The sequence below is a fragment of the Oryzias latipes genome, chromosome 12 (assembly GCF_002234675.1).
Source record: "Oryzias latipes chromosome 12, ASM223467v1".
NCBI lineage: Eukaryota > Metazoa > Chordata > Actinopteri > Beloniformes > Adrianichthyidae > Oryzias > Oryzias latipes.
Window position 1 is genome coordinate 9,414,430 of NC_019870.2, and position 22,932 is coordinate 9,437,361.

General features: G+C 40.7%; 1 protein-coding gene across 19 annotated transcripts in view; it reads right to left on the reverse strand.

The window, feature by feature from the left end:
• The window catches only part of add1 (adducin 1), a 30,791-nt gene that overhangs the window by 2,565 nt on the left and 5,294 nt on the right, over window positions 1-22,932 (reverse strand). For 2 of the 19 annotated variants that reach the window (XR_002874313.1, XM_023960941.1), the window contains exons 2-17: window positions 18,793-19,001; window positions 18,487-18,649; window positions 18,131-18,282; window positions 16,587-16,667; window positions 16,330-16,479; window positions 16,107-16,250; window positions 15,931-16,029; window positions 15,611-15,784; window positions 14,014-14,355; window positions 10,663-10,758; window positions 10,448-10,540; window positions 7,021-7,107; window positions 5,341-5,497; window positions 4,717-5,019; window positions 3,584-3,667; window positions 1,452-1,485 (exon numbers count right to left, since the gene is read on the reverse strand). Coding sequence is in view for 18 of the 19 variants with exons in the window: in XM_023960941.1 (XP_023816709.1) it covers window positions 1,452-1,485; window positions 3,584-3,667; window positions 4,717-5,019; window positions 5,341-5,497; window positions 7,021-7,107; window positions 10,448-10,540; window positions 10,663-10,758; window positions 14,014-14,355; window positions 15,611-15,784; window positions 15,931-16,029; window positions 16,107-16,250; window positions 16,330-16,479; window positions 16,587-16,667; window positions 18,131-18,282; window positions 18,487-18,649; window positions 18,793-18,987 (2,354 nt within the window). In the remaining variant the exon portion in view is untranslated. Of the gene's footprint in view, window positions 1-1,008; window positions 1,025-1,450; window positions 1,486-3,583; window positions 3,668-4,716; window positions 5,020-5,340; window positions 5,498-7,020; window positions 7,108-10,447; window positions 10,541-10,662; window positions 10,759-14,013; window positions 14,356-15,610; window positions 15,785-15,930; window positions 16,030-16,106; window positions 16,251-16,329; window positions 16,480-16,586; window positions 16,668-18,130; window positions 18,283-18,486; window positions 18,650-18,792; window positions 19,002-22,932 lie in introns of those variants that run through there. The other 17 variants (XM_023960940.1, XM_023960939.1, XM_023960949.1 and 14 more) reach the window with 15 other exon arrangements.

The window sequence follows — 22,932 nt, forward strand, 5'->3', positions numbered from 1 at the left end:
ATGTAACAATTAATGATGACTTTCATTTCACATCGTTGTAGTAGCACAAATAAGATGATGTTAATCATTAATGTAACATTTATAAGTGTGGGTTGATTTTGAGACATTATGGGATTCTTTTTTTAGATCAGTTTTTCTAGAACTTGAACCTTGCAGAGACGGTCCCTTAGCAGCCGTCTTACTGCCGTTTCTCGGTTTGACTCTCGCTAAAAATAAAATCAACAAACCTTTTGCCTTTAAAAGGTCATTATTAGAGTTAAGACAAACAAATAGAGACACTTGATGTCAGTTTTAAACATTTTCCAAAAGACCTTATTGGGTCCAGAGGTCCAAATCTTCCAATATTATGCTAACTTTACCAAACTGATTTGTACGCCTCCTGCTGCATTTTACGGTAATAAAGTGTTGTGATTTGCTCATGATATCCTGACAAAAAAACAAGCTTGAAATATAAAGTGCTGATCTTTATAATAAGAATAAAATAGACATCTAATCTCTGATCAGGAGACAGCATCGAATTTTGATAGTCTGAAACTACGCGATCGGATTGGGACATCCCTAGTTTAATGTTAGTTTGATACATTTAATCATAAATTAGTTTTTCTGCAACAAGTTCAAATGTTAAAGTTTTGGTTTTTTAAAGGAAAAATTTTGCGACAACACAACGACTAGAACACTATTGGAACAATCTGCAAAAATATATTTTTTTTAAAATGACTCCCTGAAGTTGTCACACATCCAGACAGCAGGCTTCAATCCAAGACAGAAAAAACATCCAAACAGAGCTGCAAGCTGCCACAGTCCACAGAGGAGCAGCAACAAACCCGGAGAAAACACACTGCAGCCTCCTGGTTTCACGCCACAACAGCAGTGAAGCCCAACTCCAGACACTGAAGTTAAAGGAGACCGAGGAGCACACAGCCAGCCAGGCTTCACCCACGCCTTCAAGCTCAACCAACAGCAGCCAGTTTGGTTAGAAAGCCACAGGCCAACAAATGATTGATGTACCTGCTAAAGGACCCGTCTGCAAGACAAACATTTCCACATTTTCTCAAACCGTCGTCACCCAGACACAAAAAAAAGGTACAAACAGTTATATAAACAGTCAGAAAAAAGGGTGTGGAGCTTTTTACAAAGAAAGAATACAGAAAGGAGAGGTTAACCAAAGAGTGAGCAGTGAGGTCTACTTCAGGACTTCTTCTGGTTTTATTTCAATGGAAGTGAATGGAATCTGACGGTGAAGGATTTGTGCAGAAACAGGGACTTTTATTTTGAAGAGTCTGTTCTGAAATAACCCCCACTGCGCCCGAGTTTGAAGTGAAGACTCAAACAGAGGAAGGAGTTAGTTCAGGTCACACGACAGCTCTGCTACTGAAGCCATGCAGACACGAGCGTGGAGGCTGATGGGTAATCAAAAAGGATGGCGAGGAGGTGGAGCAGTGCATACTTACTATGGTAACAGGTACTCTTTTGCATTTCCATCTCCTGATTGAAATCGCAGCCACAAAGAAGAAAAAAAAAGCACAAGTAGAAACAAATGTCTATGCAGGTCAAACCACAGGCACTGAGTTAAAACAAACAAACAAAAAAAAATTCAAAATGGTGGGAAAAAGTTAGAAGATTGAAAATAACAGAATGGTTGTGAACCATCCTTGATACATTTCCCATCTTCAACCCAAAATAAAAAGAAAAACTATGGAGGATGTAAGCGAGAGTGGAGAGGACACATTGAACAAAGATACAGGTTATAAAATACTTTTTTTGCTTTTAGATTACACCTGAAACCTCCAATCCCCTTTATACTTCCAAGGTAGCTTTTAAAGAAAACAAACAATATATACAGAAAGAAAAGGAACACCCATTTTTACCCCACCCATATCGGTGTAATCCAATTGTAATAAAGACCAAGAGGGACAAAAATAAAAAGGAAATGTCTGCTTTGTGATCTATCCTTGCTATAAAAACATTTTTTTATCATTATGAAATGTAATGTTTTATTATAGTTTTTGTGTTAAACCTGCATGGGGCAGTATAACACTACACAGGATAGGATGGAAAATATTACCACTAACCAACACAATTTTATTTGTAAAATTATTTTATTTATAATAAAGAGTAAAACTACACTTTCTGAATCTACATAATATGGCATGTGTTTTTGTTCTTAATAGATATTAATGGATTTTTAAACAAGAAAGCAGTGGATGCAGTTTATTTTTCATGTACCACAGTGAAACTTTTGCTTTCTTCATGCTACTTTATAGAGGACAGATAAAAAAAATAAAAGTTTGTGATGGATTTTCTTCAAAGTTTCTTTTTAATCCTAGAGCACTATTGCCGGGTGGTTTTCACCCGTGCAAAACTATTTACACGAATTTCAATTTTTCGTGTGTCAAGGAGTCTGTGCCTTCACCAGGGAAGTCTCACATGTTCCAGGAATGGGTGGACCAAGGACCAAGTTTCTATTATCATTTTATTATTTCTTTTAGGAATTTTTTGTTCTTAAATTTCTAATCTTTCAGTAATTTTTTAAAGTTTTTAGGAACTTCCTATGTTTTTCTTTTTCATTTTGTTATACATACCAGTTGAAAATAAAAGAAAACTACTTAAATTTATCATGTCATGTTTCGATTTATTTTTTATTAAAAATGTAATCTTTGTTCGGTTTATTCTATATCGGCTAAAACTAACCCGGCAAAAGTGATGGTGTCGTTTTTTATAGCGAAAGTGTTCTAGGGCGAAATCGGTAGGTTTCATTTGGCCAGAAGTCTGCTGAAAAAACGAAGGCCGATGTTTGATACACGTTTTTAACAGTTCAAGTATAATTTTTTCGTAATTTTTTAATTTTAGTCAACAAATACCTTTAGACTGAAGACAAATGACAACTCTAGAGTTCAATTGCTTTGTCAAAAATGTAAACATTAATTGATGGTTACAAATCTCCACCTGCACACCTGTGTTACTGTACACAGACAGTCGGAATCTTTTCTTCTAAATGTAAGAAAACTAAAAAGGTAGTTGCAACGTGGAAAAAACCCTAAAAAGGTTGAGCAGTTAGAAGAGACTTTGCCTCAGCGGGGGCGGAGCCTAACAATGAAATTCTTCTTTTGAATAAATATAAAGTTTAGCCTCAAGTACAAAAGGGGTTTATACAAATATACAACTTTTGTGTCCAAAACTACATAACCTTTTACTATAACTGTAAATTCTTAGAGGATCGACAGGAATTTATTTAAAACAATATCAACTCTTTGGAGTTAAAAAGGGGGGAAAGAAAAAAATCAGTGCCGTTCTACAGACATATTGACATTAGACAACATTAAAAGTAAAGGAAAAAACAAGCACCATTTGTGCCTTTTAATAGGATTTTGATTTCTAAATGTGAATTTCAACAGGTTTAGGGGTAAAAACAGGAAATTAAAAAATCCTTTTGGCCTGTTATTACAGAAACACAGCACAACAGTTGCAGTAGTTTTAAAGACCACAAAAGACGAGCGGATAGAAGTAGAGAATCAGAGTCACCCTGAAACCACAAAGTCATGCTCAACCAGGCAGCTGAGAGCCAGGCGTCAGGCCGACTTACCTTCCTCCGCTCTGATGGGGGTGCTGGGCGGGGTGGATGTGGGCTTCGAGCCCTTCTCCTCCTCGCATTCTACTTGTTCTGGATCTGAAAGAAAATCAACAAATTCTATCAAAATAGAAACGTTGATAAAACATTTTTTACTATAACAAAAAGGGGAAGAAAATCAAAACCCAAACCAGGAAAAGCTTTGATCAGGAAAAGGCGGCAAACTGGTTCAAATCTGTTAAAAACTCCCAAACAGCTGGCTGAAGTGGAGGTAAGAAGGGGGGAGAAGACACCAACAGAAACATAAACCCGCACAGGTTTAGTGAAGGAAGGCCACGATCCGTTTTCCCACATGAGTGATGGTCTGATCGGATGTCTGACGCAGCTTCACTTCGCTAAGAAAAAGCTTTATTTAACTCAAGTGTGAAGCTTTAAAGAGCCGGTGGCTCTCCTCAGCTCTCCAATCACAACAGTGATGATCAGTAAGCTTCCAGAGTCTGCCAAAGCTCTGATGCCTTAAAGACCCACTTCGATGGAAAATGTGTTTAGCATTTTACTTAAGATGGAGGACATGTATCAAGATGGTTAAACTCAAAATTGCCTTTTCACTCTTACTTTGAGAATCTGGAGCAGATAAAAGGAAAAAAGGTCACTGAAAAAGATTGTGACATGTCGTCCGAGACATACAGCCCTAAGCAACAGGGAGGGGAAAGGGGGCGGGGTTCATCTGTGCCAACGGTCCCACCCACAACTCAGAGGCGAATTTCTAATGAACCCCTCCGCTCTGCAGAAACTATGTCCTAGAAAACAACACAGGTATTTTGATTTAGCCTAAAAACAGCATAATCGTAATCAAAAGACCTCTGGGAACAATTTATCAAAAGATGATCGGAGTGGGTCTTTAAGTTAACATCGGAGACGAGGGGAAAAACAATCAAGCAAAAGCCTCCCGGGCTGAGCAGGTGAGGAGCGTGCTTGCACACGTTTAAATCATGGCAGCAGGCTCCAGACCTGAAAGGAAAAGACAGCAGGGAGGGGTTCCCAAACCCCCGGTGCAGCAGCGGGAGGTACGACGGGCCGGGCCGGGCCGGGGCGGAGCAGGGAACCAGGGAAGGCCACAGCTTAGGCGAGACTCCGGTTCATCTGACCTGCCTCCCCCGCTTTTACCACCGACGAGTCCATGCTGAGGGCCCGCACCACCGCACTGTAGAACTCCTTATGCGGGGACTCTGGAGCCGGCGGAGCTTCGTCAGCGGTGGAGAAAACATCATCCGCTACTGTCCCTGCAGAGTCTGCTAAAGGGGGCCCTCCAGAGACACCCTCAGAGGGGGAGCTCTGCTGGGAGGCCGGCGTGGGGGCTGGAGGCCGAGCTTTTTCTAAGCTGGGGGACTGGGTTGAAAGCTGCGGCTCTGGACAGGCTGAGCCCTCCCTACAATCCTGCTGGCGCCGCGCTGCGAGGCCGAGCCAGTGTTTGTATGTGGAGAGATAACATGACAATTTGACCAGTCTGCGTGGAGCCAAGAGGTGACACATCCAATTTTAGAGCTGGAAACATCAATTAAGGCATTTAAAATGACACAGAAGATGATCCCCGTTAGATTTTAGGGGGATATTGCCAATTTAAAAAAAGTTGTATTTAAAACAATTCCTGAGCAAACTTAATTAACACTAAATAAAGTTGTGTTTCCCCCCCATTTGCTGCATTTACTCAGAAACCTTGAAGAATCTTAACATTAATGAGTATTTGGTGCAGCCGATTTGTATCCATTTACCTTCACCTCCTTTATGTTTCTGCTCCACCTCCCGGCGGTACTCCTCCAGCTCCTGGTCGGTGAGTTTGGTGAAGGGGTTTGGACCCTGTTTGCTGATGATCACCTTGGGTTGGTACTCCTTCTCGATGATGGCCTTGGATGCAGTCACCAGCTCGCCCTGCACGACACACAGAGGAAGAGGAGGCATGAGGAGCTTCTGTTAAACTGGAGCGAGCGTAGCTGCAGCAGCAGGGAAAAACTTTGGGTTTTTATTAGAAAACGTGAAAAATCCAAGGACAGTGACATTACAGCACAGATAAAAGATGCTCCTGATCTTACAGAGATACAAGAAAAGGTGGTAAAACGACAAAGAATGTAATAAAAATGATGAGAAATAATTTCTTTATCCTCAGGGATTATTCTGTAAATAAATGAACATTTAACCATTTTTGTACTCTTTCATGAAGTTATTTGAGGTTCTAAATATTGGCATCATTACTTAAGAAACACTAATAACTGGTTAAAGTTATATCATCATCGTAATATTGATCACAAAAATCGCGGGTTTTCCTCATATAGTGCAGCCCTAACTGAAAGCATAGAATCTAAAATAGATATCAAGAAAAGTATGACGACCCGTGAAATAATTATATGTCTGCCTTGATCCAAACAGAACTGGAATTTCAACTCATCTGGGATAAAAATAGCAGAATAAGAAAGTCTGAGAACAACATTTAAATAAAGCTGAGATTTAACAAACCTAAAGAGGGATTTTATTTCCAAACACGACAAGAACCAAATAGTTTAGTAATCATGTAATCAGAAAAGAAAACTAGAAAACAACAGCCCATGTTTCTTTAGAGCGTTATCATCCAGCAGCAGGGCTGTGGATTCTGGAAAAACAAACCAGACTGGAGGCTTAAGGTGAGGATTTATTTAAGATGCCGCTCAAAACTTTGAAGATTAGCATCTTGATGTAGCTATGTGTTATATAATAGAGGCACTGCACTGTGGAGAAAGTGGTTAGCACTCTCTCCACACAGTGAGACGGCCTTGGTTTGAATCCCGACTGGGACCTTTCGGATGTTCTCCCCGTCCAAGCGTGGGTTTTCTCCGGCTTCCTCCCACAGTCCATAAACATGCTTCACAGGTTGATTGGTTACTCTGAAGTGTCCCTAGGTGTGATTGTGTGGTCCTGCAACAGACCTGTCCAGAGTGTAACTGCCTTCAACCCAACAGTAGCCAGGTCAGGCTCCAGTGACCCCATGACCCCGAAAGGGATACAGCAGGTTAATGAAATGGAAAGATTGTATAATAGAACAAGGAGTGGACGTCGCACACAAAGAGTAGCACTAAAATGAACCAAAAGGTGCGTTTAAGATAAAAAATCCTTTGTCGTTTCAAAATGAAGTGACACATTTTCTTTTTCTGCACTTCCACGTGCTAAGGTTGACTTATTTCTACTTTTTTATGTCTGTTTTTTGGGGGGCTTGAATTGTAGCAAAAAAAAAAGCCTTTCAAAATAAAGCAAGTAAAGAACAAAAGGATGAAACAGAAGATAAAAAAGTCAAATGTGCTTTGATTTATCCATTTCTAAGTTTGAACATTTGTATTTCGGTCTTTTTTTTTTTCTACAGGTGGTTAAGTCTTTTTTCCCCACTACTACAGATGCAAAGTATTTGTGACTACAGCAGGAAGTACCTTTCTAAATGATTTAGCAGGATTATAGGACCCCCCGGACTCATGGAGGCCATCAATAGTGTCTGTACAGTCAGACAGAGGGGCATCCTGCAATAGTAAACCCAGTGAAGGCGGGAGGGGGCACAACCGAGCAGTCAAGTTAGCGCCAGGCAACCGTGAATGCCGACTCCCATTCACCAACAAACGCTCATACCACACAAAGGGGGAAAGTCAAACGGAGGGAACTTTTTTTAATCTGCACAAAAACAATCTAAATATGAAGCTGTCGGCTGTGGTGTAAATTATTGTCTTTTTTTAAGTGTTAGTGACTTTAAAACAAATCCCATAGTTGGAATCAATGAGTTATATAGGCTAGAGGTGCTACGCTAGCTTGCTGCCTATGCAAAGTTGGGCGCCATTTTGGAAAGGTCGAGATGCCGGCTAACTACTACTATTGCACAAACGGAGCTGGAGAAACAAGGATGCGACTTCCCACAAGTGAATTATTACTGTCGGCTACTAAAGGAGAACTTTTAGAATACGTTTTAGGAAGACCTGGGTGAGTTTACTCTCAATAGTGAACGTTTAGGCTGATCTTGTGGTTTTTTTCAAAGTCAATAGTAGCTTTAGAGTTTGCACTATTTCCACATTTTCTGGTTGGACCACCAATTTTTTGTTTTTTTTGGAGAATGACCCCTTTAATTGAACCTTATTGCTAAGCGGAGGACAAGAAACTGACAGAATTTCCTTGGTAGTGGCTAGTGAAGACCACTGGCTCATATCCCCCACAGCGGTCCATTGCGACCGGCTCCAGCTGGTCAAGCCCTGGCGTGCTTTATAGCTAACGCCGCCCAGACCTCACCGTAGTGCTCACTGCGCCCCTCTTTTTTGTCCGCGGGGCTGTCCTGGACTGTCCACTGGGTTGCACTGTTCTCAGCCTGCTCAGACAGCGTCTCGTCGCCCCGGGCGCAGACCGGCCCATAAATAAATGCAATGGCCACCCAACGATCTGTTTAGAAACAGACCGAGGAGTCTAACAGTTGGTGTAAATCTTAGTCTGTGTGTAGATTTTAATAAAATCACAACCATTCATCAGGTATACATTGCGTTTCCTAAATAATCACGTATTTCGTTATAGAAAAGGGATGTCGTTCATATGTTGCATCTTGTACAAAAACATTAATACCATGACCTGGGTCCTGGTTTTTTTTTCTTTTTAAAATTGAACCAAAATTAAGCATTTTGTTGTGATTTTAATGTCGCTGCTAAGCCATGTCTTATTGTTTACAGACCTTTGCAATATGGCGCCACACTTTACCTATACTGGACAATGGTAACAGGCTAGCGCAGCGTCTCTAGCAATATCAGTCATTGGATGGAATATCTAAACGTGTAGACCACGTGTCAAACTCAAGGCGGGCCAAATGTGGCCCCGCCATGTCATTTTATGTGGCCCACGAGAGCATAAAATTTTTTCATTTCTTAAAATACTTTTTTTTGTTGATAAGATATTATTTATGTGTAGTTACTGTTGTAATTATTCAATGTTTGCAGGTCTTATGTGTGTATGCAGACAAATTGTTGTCATCAAACCATCAGTTGGATGCAAGGCTGGGTGCAGCCTTTTTTTGTAAAATGTTACACTTGTAATACATGTTCTTTGCAACTCAGTTCTATGTTATTTTTCTTCATTCACTTGAACAGTTTGATCCTTCACTTATGGAGTAATGAGGGTTTTAATAAGCTGAGAAAATTTAAAAGGATTTATGTTAAGAGTAACAAGCTGTGTTTTCTATGCAACTGTAATTGACACTTTAAAAAGTTATAATAAATAAATATTGAGTAATTTAACATTAAGGGGTAGTTACATTTATTTTTCAATGCATTTAGTTACATGTATACATTATATCTGACCCTTCGAGGACAGCCACTATGCTGATGTGGCCCTCGTGAAAATGAGTTTGACACCCCTGGTGTAGACTTTCCTCCTCTGTGCTCTCACTCCCAAACACACAGGTGCATGCACACAGAAACTGTTGAAAAGCATGGATGGGGTTCAATCAGGATCAGCCTAAAATTGATGAAAAACCAGAATGTAAAATAAATAAAAAAGTTTTAATCTTAAAAGTAAAAATTGTAAACTTGTAAGAAATATTGAAAATGTACATTTTCAATTTACAGAAATACTGAAAATCTGCATTTAAAACAAACTTTTTTTGGAAGCAGCTACTGTTTTCAGCTTCTGTTTTTTTCGTTCCTCTTCATTTCGAGTCCTACATTTATCGTTTATATTTAGCCTATTGGCTTTCAGGACATGATTGACATCAGGCGACAGTGATGATGGTGATGTCACTTCCGCTCCAGAACAGCCAAAGGCTACGTCCAAATTCTCACACGACTCCCCAACTCCCAAAAGACTAGTGACCTGGATTTTAATACATTTCCATACACGATCAGTCCTTTTTTTCAATTATTTTTTTAATATAGGAAATATGACAAATATTTTTTCACAGCAAAACCTAGTAATTATGAACATTTTTATCATTTTATCCACTGTGTTCTGATGATTTATAATATATATATATATAAACAGACTTATTCAAACGCAAAACACTGAGATCCGATGCTGACTAGTTTTCTGCAAAGCCTTGTGAGAAATTTCTAGGGCGCTGCATTTTAGAATTGTAGATTCAGACATCCCAGTAAAGGCTGGCCAAACCCAGTATAGTGCACCAATACAAAAACAGCAGCTGTTAAAAATAAATGTTTCTTTTTGTTTGGTAACAGTTTTAGGTTTGTCAGGTTTTTTTTTAATTCAGTTTCAGTGTCTGAACTTAAAAATATATTTTTCAGATTTACAATTAAAAAAAATTCAATGTTTCTTTCAAATATACAACATGCAATTTTTAGTTTAAAACGGTTTTCAAACTTAAAAATATTTTTCTATGTCACAATGTTTTTTATTTATGTATTTACAATTTAGGTTTTCATTCCCTTTTAGCTCATCCTGGTTTGCCGCCATCAGCATGCACTGCAAAAGCAAGCCATCCACACCAGGGGGCGCTACGCCTTATCAGGCACATAAAGACTAAGTTAGTTGCAACTAAAATTGAACTAAAATGAAATTAGAGGCAGCTTTTCAGATTTTGTTTTACTCTGACATGATGTGAAAGGAATAAAGAAGCACATGCACTGCAGGTAAACAGAATAAGGGATTCTGTTTGGTTGCTATGGACACAGACTTCATTGATGTTGCTGTGAATAACAGCCGAATGTAAAATGTTTTTTTTTTTAAAAGTTCATGCGGCGTTTTGGGGCCAACTCCTGACCTGGACTGAACAAAAACTGAGATTAATCTAGATTTGGAGACAATGTTTGTGATTCACGCCGTCAAGTCCAGGTCAGGGAAGCTGCCTCAGTGGGGAATGCATCCAGCCCACAGACTGACCTGGTTGAAGGTCCGCTCCCCCACACTGCTAGCACACAGAACCTGACTCTGGGGACCAGCCGTCTTTATGTCCTGCAGGTTCTGCTCCCGGATCTAGAAACAGCACAGCATTCCATGAAAGGGTTATAAACATCCTGATGACAGAAACCATGAATCTGTCTGAGCAGTGACGGAGTTCATCCACGGCTCAAACAGCCAATGAGAAGCAGCCGTACCTTATTCCTCATTTCCAGGACTTCCTTTGGGTTGGTGTTCATAGGGATGAACTGATTTGCTACGGCAGCCTGGCGGAGTCCATCTTCCTTTGACCACTGTAACACCAAGTTCCACATTTAGATACAAATTTACAAACAGAAGGAAAAGAAACTAAAAATTAACTGAAGAGTCAGTATGACAAAAACAAGCACAAAAAACAATAAAAAAAAAAAAACAGAGCAGGCTTGACAACAGTCATGCAGAAATGAAAATGACTGATGTGAAAATGAACAAAACCATGAAGAGACACATTCAGGAAAAATGTAAAGAAATATGTGATTTTATAAAGTGGCGTATGATCTCATTATCCAGCTGAAAGTCATATATATATTTATATATAAATATAAAAAACTACTAAAGGTTTTGGAGGTTTTGGTATGACTGTGACTTCACTGCAGGAATACAACCACAACATTAAAATCACTTGTTAAAACTTTCCAGACCCACTTTGGGGGTCTTAAACTAGTAAGATATTTTCTAAAGAAAATTACACAAAATGTAAAAGTAGATTAATTTTTTTTAAATAAATTTCTATTACTTTTTTTTTTTACCTATTTTGGAAATAAATGAAGATATTTCCACTAACAAACTTGGTTAAATTTTGCATAAAAACCGACAAAAAAAGACAGTTTCCCTTCTATTTATATTCAAATCTTAAAATAATAAAGAATAACAAGCCTTAAAATATTAAAACACAAAATGTGAAACTTGTCCCAAATATATTTCTATATAAACATATTCAATTAAAACTTCATTTTTTTGTCATAAAATGTTTTGTATTAAAAAAAAGTAAAACAGATTGATTTCTTTCAGTTTTTTACCCTCCATATATTTACTTTTTTAATGAGATTTCTTATATTCACTTCTCCTATTGCTGTACATTTCTCATTTAATTTAAAGCTAAATAAATGTTTTAAAGAAACAGATCTGTGAACCAGATTTTTAAAAACCACAAGGCTTATCTTACTTTCTGTCTTAGTTTGTGATGCACCCAGTTTTCAGGTTACTTTTTCTTTTTTTAACCCTGACAAACCCTGGAAAACCCAATCTTCAGGGATTTTAAAGTTAATTTGACATTTTTTTTAATTTGTTTGTTTATTTTGGGTAGCAGGAATTAATAACAGCCAAAGAAATAAAGAAGAACTAAAATGAACCAAATGAAATAAAAATATAAAAGTGGAGTGAAAAAGTACAAAAAGTCTGACAAAAAAATTATATTAATTTGTGTGTTATAAAAATAACAGACAAATTAGATTTTGTGGGTTCTCCAGGGTTAAAATAAATTGTGTCAATCAGCAGCAAAACAAAAAAGACCCACAAATATTGAACTGATTATTTTTGACACTAGTCTGTTATACAAAATGTTATAATAGTTATAATACATGTACAAGTTTTGGACTTAATTAATAATTATGATTCAGATTTGAACTAAAAACATTGAAAATATCGCAACCTGGAACAGTTTCAGAGGAGAAATTAAATTTAAATTAAATTCAAAGGGGGGTAAGGGGGGATGTGTGGAGGGGAGGAGTGACAAATGGCCGACAGGAGCGATGAGGCTGGCTTACGAAGCGGAGGGTGGCAGTGAGGGGTGAGCTGGCATCACCAAAGTCATTTTCCAGGCTGATACAACAACAACAGAGATAAGAGAGAAAACACCCCGACAACACTCACCCAGAATAGAACAAACGCAAAAAAAAATAATAATAAAATAAAAGATTTTTTCTCCTTATAACTCTAAACTTTTAAACCTGGTAATGCTCAGCATGATGGAGAGAGAATAAATCAAACTCTGCATCCGTATAATGCTCCAAAGTGAAAGAAGCAGCAGGTGACGAGAATACTTCATGCATTCATTTCTATTGTTTTTTTGAAAGTTAGCATCACAGTGAAGAAGCTCATGGCTTTGCTCATGTGTTGGCTCCCAGCTCGGGTCATTAGCTGCTAAACCAAAGGCCGGATGAGGGAAGGAAAACTGCATGGAAAGTGGTTTAGTCGAGGATGAGATGAAGGTGTGAACACAATATACTCACTGAGAGAGAGTCTCACAACACAACATTTCCTACTTTCCCAACAGGAGATAGTTCATTAAAAAATATCCACGTTTTGTTTTTCCTGCTTTTTTTTTGCTTTTCTTTGTTAAACAAGACCACACATACAATTCTGACTGCTTTTCAAAATAAAATTAAAAAAATTAACAACATCTTAGCATTTACATTTAGCTTCCATCTTTAAAGTCCCACTCTGATGAAGACCGTGTTTTTAACATGTTCTTGTTGCATTTCTCTCATGGCGACGGACGTATATTAGGAAAATTCAGAGCAAAATTTCATTCCTGAGTATTTCTTTATTTAAATTGTGAATCAGGAGCAGATGAAAAAATGTAGTTGGAAAAAGGGCGCATCTGTTGGCGTAAACCAACTGGGCGGGTCACAAGCTCCCTGCTGCGCTCCTTTCTGATGAATCCACTCGCAGACAAACAAATCCATGTGCGTCTTTGTGTTTTCCTCGTCTAAACTGTCATTTGACTCAAAAACTGTACGGCTGGATAGCTCCCGATATTACTCGTGATTTTTGTTGCACCGGTAATGGCTGTAAGCTAGCGGGGGAGCTTGTAAACAGAGAGCTCTCAGGTATAGATGACAGGAAGTTGGGGCGGGGTTGCTTTGCGCAAAGAAAACGACACAGGTTTCTGAATTTTGGCTGAAAACAGCATAATCTTAATTAAAAGGCCACTGGGAGCCCTTTGGAGTGAGACTTCAATAACATTTTGTTTTCTATATTAAAGCTCTCATTTCTCTCTCCTTTAAAGTCAATGCAGACAAATCTACAAAGCATTGTGAGGGAACTCCTGGTAAAAGCTCAAATAAAATGACCTCCGTCTGGAAGCACAGAAACATGTTAAAAGCATTGTGTGCGTGGGGGAGGGGCAGTGTGGTCAGCAACAGTGGTGTCACCTGTTCTTGCCACATTCACCTGCCTATTAGAGGACTCTTGCCACACCCCTGCCGCTCGCTCCTCTGGGAAAAACATTAACACCAACAAAGCATTTCACCACTCCACATGCAGTGAGCATGCTCAGAGCAGCTGGCCCGGCACTACCGAGTCTCAGGAGACCAAGAGTGCAGGCCGACCAATCAGCCAGATGGGAACTATTTGACCAAAATGAAAAGTTGGACCTTGTTGGTTGTCGTTTCAGGCAGTGATGGACAGATTTGTGGTTCTAACCGTCTCCTGACCCTCTGAGTGCAGACCACCTGCTCACATCAACAAGTAAAATCTATACTATGAACAATAAGGTAGGCACAGACCAAGCAGTTGGTTATACAGCTTGGCACGCAGACACCGGACGAGAGAGACTGCAGCAAGGGTTTGACGTGATCATGTGTTATGTTCGTCCACACCTTAGGCTTCGACTTGGGGCTGCAGCCGTCGGGCCCATCCTCGTAGGGCTCATCTGGGCGGCCGCCGGCATTGAGCCAGCGAGTCTTGTCGCGCTGGCCGCGCTGGAAGCTGTGTTTCAGTGGGGAGCGTGCACCTGAGTCACTGTCCTCACCGTATGAGTAGCCCCCGTGGGCCAGCTCCCCGTCACTGTACTTTTTACCTTTGTCCCTCAGAGCTGGGCAGCGGTAAGGATAGCCCGTCCTGTAGCCCTGAAACAACAGAGGATGGCTGAATGAATGTGGGTTTCTTGTGGAAAGAGCTTCAACCTTTTTATACTGGGTATGTCACCAGTGACAGGAAATGACACACGTTCTTCCAGCTACTGTAACATTACAACAGTTTACGCAATTACCCAAAATTCAATACATTCTGAAGCGTAGAAAAGAAGCTGCCGTAAAGTGTTGCATATCAGCGCAAAGCTGCTTTTCTCATCCGTTGGAATTATGATAATAGCATAAATGGTAGAAATGTTAAGATCATTCAAAGAACGTAAACACTGGAGCTAATGCCTCGGTGTTCTGCCAAAGCCTGCATCCACTTCCATGCATTTGGAGCCCACCTTTGACCAAATATAGCTCTATGTAGTAATGTGTGAAATGTCCCATCAGTTCCTCTTTTCATGTTCTACTAAATAAATCCATTAAATCTCTGGAGAGCATGACCCATAATGTGCAAATCCATTCAATGTGACAATCAAGGAAACACATGAACTGAAGAACTAACTTGGTTCTTGTTTTATAAGAAACATTTTAAATGTTAAGGGAATAAGAAGGCTTTTAAACTGTTCACAGATCTACAAAAATACTCAACTGTTTATAATGTGTTTCTTTCCCCACAATTAAAGAATCTCCAACTTTTTATGACTCATACTTCAGATTCAGATTTGCAATGTCAGATGTTTTAACTTTGTTACTCGTGATGCACAACGCTGACGTTCTTTGCCCTCTGCTCTGTGGTCCGCAGAAGGTTTCTCTGTATCCAACAGGTGAAACACTGTTTACAGGTGAACGAGGCCCCCCAGGGTTCACTTGTTTGACCTGCACCAAAGTTACAGGAGGTTTTCAGATGCGACAATGTAAGCAGACAAACCCCGGTGCAGATCAAACCTCCCAGAGTGAATGTGTTCAAAGAGAAACCGATTTAACCGACCGAAAAAGTGAAAAGTGAAACCGAAGTGTAGAGAGTCCAAGTCCATGTTCAGTGACAATTTCGATGAAAAGTCTATGTATATACATAGTGCCAGGCCGGAATTATACACCAAGTCTTTCATGTGTCGGAATAGAGCTGTGAAAGAGAAAAGCCACGAGATTTGCACCGCTCGACATTTTCCACCAAGCCTCTTCCACATGTGTGTGTGATCCGGTACGGACAGTCCAGGGTGAACACCATATGCTAAAAAGCATGTTTTAGAGCCCGGTGTGAACCCATCTTAAGAAGAAACAATCCTTCCTTCTTTTTGCTTACCAAGTTATCGAGCATTCTCATGAGGGCCTCAAACTCTTGCTCCCCAATTAGCCACTTGGGATGCGTTGAGGACCCATCGCTTGCCGGCTCAGGGACATTTGGGCGCAACTTATACTTGGCAGGGTCCAGCATCACCAGATTGTCTGGCCCTCCAGCGCTGGCCAGTGTTCGCACCTGGAACCAATTGGATGAGTCGGTGTTAAGATGGAGGAAACCATTTCAAACGTCTGACACTAAAAAGGGTTAGATTGAGCTAGATTCCATTCCAAACCACAGATTTCAGAGGGGATAGGTAATCTAAAGCACAAAGAGGGTTCTACCTGGATCTCGCAGGCTGTGACCAGGTTGTGGATGTAATGGAAAGCTTCTTCCACCGTTTCTCCAACTGACACTAAACCATGATTCCTCAGGATGAGCACCTGAAACAACACCAAAACACTTATCTGGAGTCTCAACTTGTATAGATTCTTTTTATGCAATAATTCAGAGCTTCTACCTTGCTCTTAGGTCCAATGTTCTTCTGGATGAGAGTCGTTTCTTCGTCATCCACCAGTATGCCGTGGTAGTCGTGGTAGGCCACCTCACCGAGGGACAGTGCTTCAGGTGAGATGGGCAGGAGTCCACACTTCATGGCCGAAACCTAAACCAAAAGACGAAAGATTACGCAACAAAAAAGGCTGCAGTTGTCTTTGGTGAAACGGTTTCTTTTGCTTCTTTACCGCAGCGCCTGCTGCTGTGTGTATGTGAACAATACACTTCACATCAGGCCGGGCCGCGTAAATGGCAGAGTGAAGAGTAAAGCCAGCCTGGTTCACCCCGAGGTTGGTGCTCCCCCGGTCCACTATCTCTCCTTGGAGGTTGATCTTCACCTGGAGGACGAGGCAAAAAAAAAAAAAAAAAAACAAAGAATATAACCCTTTTTTTTGCTTCAACATCCATAAAAACTTTTTTTAAAAAAACGAAGCAAACACCTTACCAGGCTGGAAGCAGTGACTTCACTGTACAGGAGCCCAAAGGGGGCAATGAGGAAGCGCTCCTGATCAGAGTTCACTCGGACCTGAAACGCCACACACAGCATTTTAAAATTAAGCTGACCTTTAACAAAAGGCTGTGGACCAAGAATATATCTACAGTGTGTTCTCTCGCTATATTACAGTTTACCATTCGGTCTCACTGAGTTTTTTCAAAGCAATTTTGCTTACTTTTTTTCCTAGTTCATCGTTTTCTGCATCCTAATTGGCTGTAAACTTAGTCAATCAATCTCCTCTGAGCTGTGTCTCTTGGTTAGTTTGCTAGTTATATAAATCATCATTTGGGAGCTGATCTTTGTTTTATTTTATAATACTGGACTTTGAGAGTTTAAGCAAAAGAGAAAAGTCAGAAAATGTTCGCGTCTGTCTAAGAAACGTGTAGGAAGTGTGCAGTAAAGGGTTTTACTGCCTTAAAACATCTATAATCCTACTTTAAGGACATTACATATCACCGATTATTTTTTGAAGAATGTCCATGAGCTCTAAGAGTTTACCTGAGGGGACCTGCAGTTCCTCTTCCTGTCTGCTTAGTTTGTATGGTGTCAAATCAGCGCCTAATGTGTTGCGCATCAAAACCGTAAAACGAGCTACTGGATGTCAGGGATGTCCCGCCTTCCCTCCGCTTGATTGACGTCTCGCTGATTTTACGTGTGCATGTTTTAAAATCGCAACCGCAAAAAATAAAAGCGCAACTCAAAAAGAAAATTTCAGAATGGCGAGAAAAATCAACACCTGAGAAATATGATTGTGCTTTGGGTTATGTCTTTTGGTTGCAAAATATGGATTTTGGTTCTCAATTTATGCGTTTTGATTTGTAGATTTGGGATTTTAATTCCACGGTTTTGATGCGCAATACATTAGGCGCTGGATTTGACACCATACGTTAAGTTCATGGTAACCCGTTCGGCTAACACACCGCAGCAGTGCATTTGAAATGCAACAGTGCAGTTCTGATGTGATCGCAGTCACAGACAGAACTGAGGGCAGCCGGCATCCTAAAAGCTTACACAAAATTTCAGCTACTTTGAAATAATTGAGGAAAAAAACAGGTCCCATTCTAGCCATTGTGATAAATGAAACATTGTTTTGAGGTTTAACCTACCTAATATTTTAAACTACCTAATTTTCCCCCAAAAAATGTATAAAAACTTAACCTAAAAAGCATTTCTTTATCAGTTTATAGATGTTGACGAAACCCAAATTTGGGTTATAGCCTCTTATTTTTTTTATTAGAAAATTTGTGGACTCAAATACTCTCCCAGAAGTCTTGACTGTTGCACTGACGATGAAGTGAGTTATAAATATCTAAAAAACTTCTTTTGCCCTCTTATTTGGAAACATAATTTGTTTTGATGACCATCAGCTATAAGTACTTTAAATTAAAAATATCTAAACAGCTTCACTTAAGTTAAAACTATTTTTTTAATTAAATTAATTAAAGGTAAAAGCTGCCAGAAATGTTCAAAAGAGTCAGAAATTGCGATCTTACGGTGAGGTGGTTGTAGATGAGCTCGGACCAACCAAACAGGTCGGCGAGCCGATAAAAGGCGGCCAGCTTGCACCGCAGCAGCTTTTCGCCTTTTTCACAAGAAATAGAGTCTGAGCCACGAAGGTCGTTGACCGGGGTCACCATCCCCAAACCTGAGGGGACACACGGGGTCATAAAGGTTAGCGGAGGTCATCACAGGGCAGAGGCTGGAGTATTCAGAGGAGGGGAAAAAAAATCTATTTTTTTAAAGAAAGAAGGTTTTGTATCCAGAAGTTCACAGTGGATTGACTCACAGCAACACAAACACAGAGGATCTTGGGTCCAAAAGTTGCACAGTCATTCTTATATGTGCTTACTCATGTTTAACGCTGCCATGCCTCCTTGTGGGGCAGCGGGGTACATGGAAGGCATGCTGGTGGTCATGAAGTCTGCGATCTGCTGCAGAGCCAGCAAGCTTGTTGGGGTCTTCCCCTTCTTGAGCTGGTCCTGGATCATCGTCTCCAGCTCTTCACAAAAGGCCTGCAAAGATGCCGAAGGTCATTTAAGGGCGGGACATAAAGCTGGGCATTCAGTGGGTAATCAGTTTCATCAGGATCACACCAGACATTCGTATTTTTAACAGACTGGATCAGCAACAGCTCCGAAAGAAGAAGTCCACAAACCGGACTCTGAAGGATCATGGAGACTCTCTTCTTCTGCTCCATCATGTTGAAGTCCTGCCGCAGGTCAGGCGCCATGTTTCTCTCCCTCTGGTACTCCGGACTGCTCTCATCCACCCGGTCAAAGTACCGCTCCTTGTGCGGGGCTGTGGTGGGAGGGGGAGCCGTCACCACCCCGGGACCTGACTCTCCGTTCATCCTGGGCCGACCTCCTACAATACAACAAACCTTTATTGATCCACATGGAAACGACAAAAAAAATGAAGCCAGAAGACAATCAATAGCCACGGTACATGTGCAAAATGTCTTGATCGGAAAAATGGTCGGATCAAAATCTAACCGTGCACATGGCCCCAGAAAAACTTTTTCCGATTAGAACAAACGTTCACATGGTCACACTTTTGGTCGGAAATCATTTGGGCATGCGCAGTAGTGTTGAAAATATCGGAAGAGGAAATGAGTCCCACTGTAAACAAACTGAGTTGCCATATACATTTATGCAGCAGCTCGGTAATATATGAGATGATCTTCCAAACGTGTCTTTATTAATGTTATGAATATTATGAAGCGCCTGTTCGCTCATCATTTTATTTTTAATTCGTGTGGTCAGTGCTTTTCTTTTTGTGGAAGAACGGAGCCCGAAGAAGCCAGGGTTAGGAGAGGCTAACACGCGCTAACAACATTAGCCTTGTTTGATGAACACAAAATGCATGCGGGAAATGCAGCAATCTGCATCTTGGCTGCACGTAAATATGTGGGAATAACATCAGCCTTTATTTTGTCGGGACACGACTGGAAACATAAATCCACGTGATTGTTTGAACGGTTTCTGAGGAATGAGCGGCATTTCTGCTTTGAAAAGCTCACACACCGCCCCAAAGCCGCTGTGTGAGCTGACGGTCCGAGCTCTGCTCAGAAACACGGTTCTCCTGAGTCCGGCAGCCGCTTACCCAGAGCGGCGAGACGGATCGCAGTCCGAAGTCTCCCACACATAACAAAACAACAAAACGCACACATAACAAAGCATCCTCCCTCCCCTGAAACACAAAGTTATAAATCCGGCTGCTCGGCTCAGAGACACAGTTCGCTTGGTCCAACGGCACCCGAGCCCGGACCGTGCAGGGTCCAGACGTCACAGGGCATGAAGCACTCCTGCCCCGCACCCCCCCGTGAGGGGTGCAAGAGAGGGGAGAGGCGAAAAGCCAGCGGGGCGAGGGCGGGGCGGCACTTCACACCGGGCCTCCGCAGAGGAGCCGGTCGGTCCGTTTTGAGCTCCAAAGCCTTCTCTCGAATAAAACACCGTCTATGCGTGACGTTAAACCAGAGCAGTACGGAATGAACCGTTTACATATGTGCACAACAATCGACATAACCCACCTATCTCAATCGGAAAGAAATGTTGATCCAAACGAGTCGGATCGGGGCAGAGTATTCCGAACGGCGTGTTTACATGACACATTTTACTTGCGATCAGGCGTTCTTTCCGACTACTTTAATCCATGTAAACGCAGCTAAAGTGAGCGGTTTGTAAATTTCCATAAGACTCAAGAGATTAAATGATGGAGTTTTCACTTTTATTTTCAAATAATTGGAGTCCTACTCCGAACATCTTTGGATCTGCTGTAAAAGCAGCAATCTTAATTATGCCTATGATGTTTTTAGACAAAAATGTTTTTTTTTAAACTGCGTTGTTTTCTAGGACATAGTTCCTGCAGAGCAGCAGGAGTTCATTAGAAGTTTACCCCAAGTTGTGGGTGGGACTTTTGGCGAGGAAGCTAGACCAAACTTCCCATCATCCATCTGTTTCTGTGCTCTCCCACAAGCTTACAGCCCCTCACCCAAAATTAAAATTACCAGTACAACAGAAACAGCAAACTAAATGGGAGCTATCCAACTGTACAGCATTAAGACAGATACCAGCTCGGACAATAAAAATCTAAGACGTACGTGGAACTGCAGTCATCTACAAGTGCATGCATCAGAATGGAGCTGGTGTCCCAGTGTACAATACTTTTTCTGACATTTACATAAAAAAAATACTCAAAATATGTCTTCCATGATCAGAAAAATTCCACAAGAGCGTGTTAAAAGCACCCAAAACACAATCTTCATCGGACTGGGTTTTTAAATACCCACCGATTAAACAAGAAAAGCAGTTAAGGCTCTCCTTCCTGACAGTCATGTGGCAGCACCTCTCAGCTAATCAATCCTTAGTTCATTTTCTGGGATCACAAATCAGCTCGACTGTTGAAGCTTTGCAAAAGAATGGAGCAAAATCCAAAACAAAAGTTTTTCATTTACACATCCTTTATGCAATAATAATAAAATGATGTAAAGTAGCCAAATCCTTTTTATATATATTCATATCTACAGAGCTCTTTCTCCATGTAATGGTTCAGTGTTTGATCAAATCAAAAATCTTTGTTTCACAGAAACAAAGCCGGCCTCTGACTCTGAACCTCAGCTGATGAATGCACATGCAGGAATGCAGGTTGAGCACTGGCGGAAGAATGCGGCCCATTAGTTCACATCGATACAAACGTTCAGCCAAAGCCTCCATGACAACTGCAGCCTGAACTCTGGGCATCCCGTTCCCCAGCGAGCTGACCCGCACAGGTCCCGTCAGCTTTTATTCATGCTCAGAGTCTCCACAACAACTAAGCAACATGGAAAATATTGTCTTTATCTGAATGGTCTTTGGGTTGCTCCACTTCAGTAACATCAAGCGACAAATTAAGGAGAAATAAATGTTTTTTGTGATTGCACTTGCAGCCAAAAAGACAGCCTTTAACACAAAGAGTCTGCCTTCATCAGCATCAGGCAGCAGCTGACACGGACAGACAGCTTTGCTTTAAACACCAGCCTTCTCCAGGCCACATTTGACGTTCACATCCATGTGATGATCCGGAACAACCCACACTGCCCCAGTGATTTTTCCAGGGAGCGGATGGCTGATAAACCGCAGAAATAAACACCCAGAGAACCTCATGTGACACCGATGTTCACCACGGACGGCTTCATCAAACGAAGTTTGAGGCACAGCAAAGAAAAACTTGGTGAAGCTAGATGAGAGAATTTGGGTTATAGGGAAGATTATTCTCCAGGCTCCACTCTGGAGAAACTGGAGAATCTCAGAAGGAGATTATAATAATTAATAGCTAGGTTGACCCACAGTTAAGTTATCCGGTTACTGTCAATGTTGAAGTAAAATGCTAAATCTTAGAACCAAAAACCAGATTGGAGAGGAAAAATGTCTCCCTTAATGTGGTTTCTCTTAGAGGACATTTCCACATCAAAGGGCATTATTAAGACTTTCAAAGAAGAGAAGCAGCTGGACTAAAGTCTGCTGGTGTTCCTGTGAGGAAGAGGAGGTGTGGGAGCCTGGTTACAGCTGTGCACATAAAAGCATGGAAACACACAATAAATCGCAAATTTATCGTTGTCGCCATCTCAAGCTGAGCAATCCACGCATCTCAAAAGTCAGTGAAAATTGCAATAAATTGATACCTTAAATGTGCTAAAATAAACTTGAAGTATTGAAGTATTTAGTCAAATAAATCCCTTTATGCATTTGACCAATCGGATGGACTTCTTTTATGTTAGATGCTTGCCTCCTATATAGACAAGGTTCATTTGGAGAAAAATTGAAGTTATGTTGATTCTTATTTAAATTAAACTGTTGCAGTGAAATGGAAATAATGTTTTTGGTTGTTTTGCTGTTGATGTATCGCAAGTTATATCATCATCGTTATATTGATCACAAAAATCGCAAATCGTGAATTTTACTCATGTTGTGCAGCCCTAACACAGATTATTAGTCTCCTAATCTGATGACAGAAATCATAGTTTTGGTTTACATAGCATGAAAAAAAGCAGATAACTAGAGAGACGACGGTAACCTGGTTACTGAAGTACTTATATAAATTTCCGCATTCTTTTTGTTGTCAAGCAAACTTCCTCTTTTCAATTGTTATGGCCTTGGTCACAACTGCCCTTATGGGTGGATAAGGGGGAAAAATGGGCAAACTTGTACGGTGGTCTGTGCAAAATATCAAGGTTGTAGACCGCTCAGCGAGTCTGTAGAGAGAGAAAATGTTCCTGCACACTTTTTCTGCAGGCATGCTGCCAGTGTAAGGATTTGTA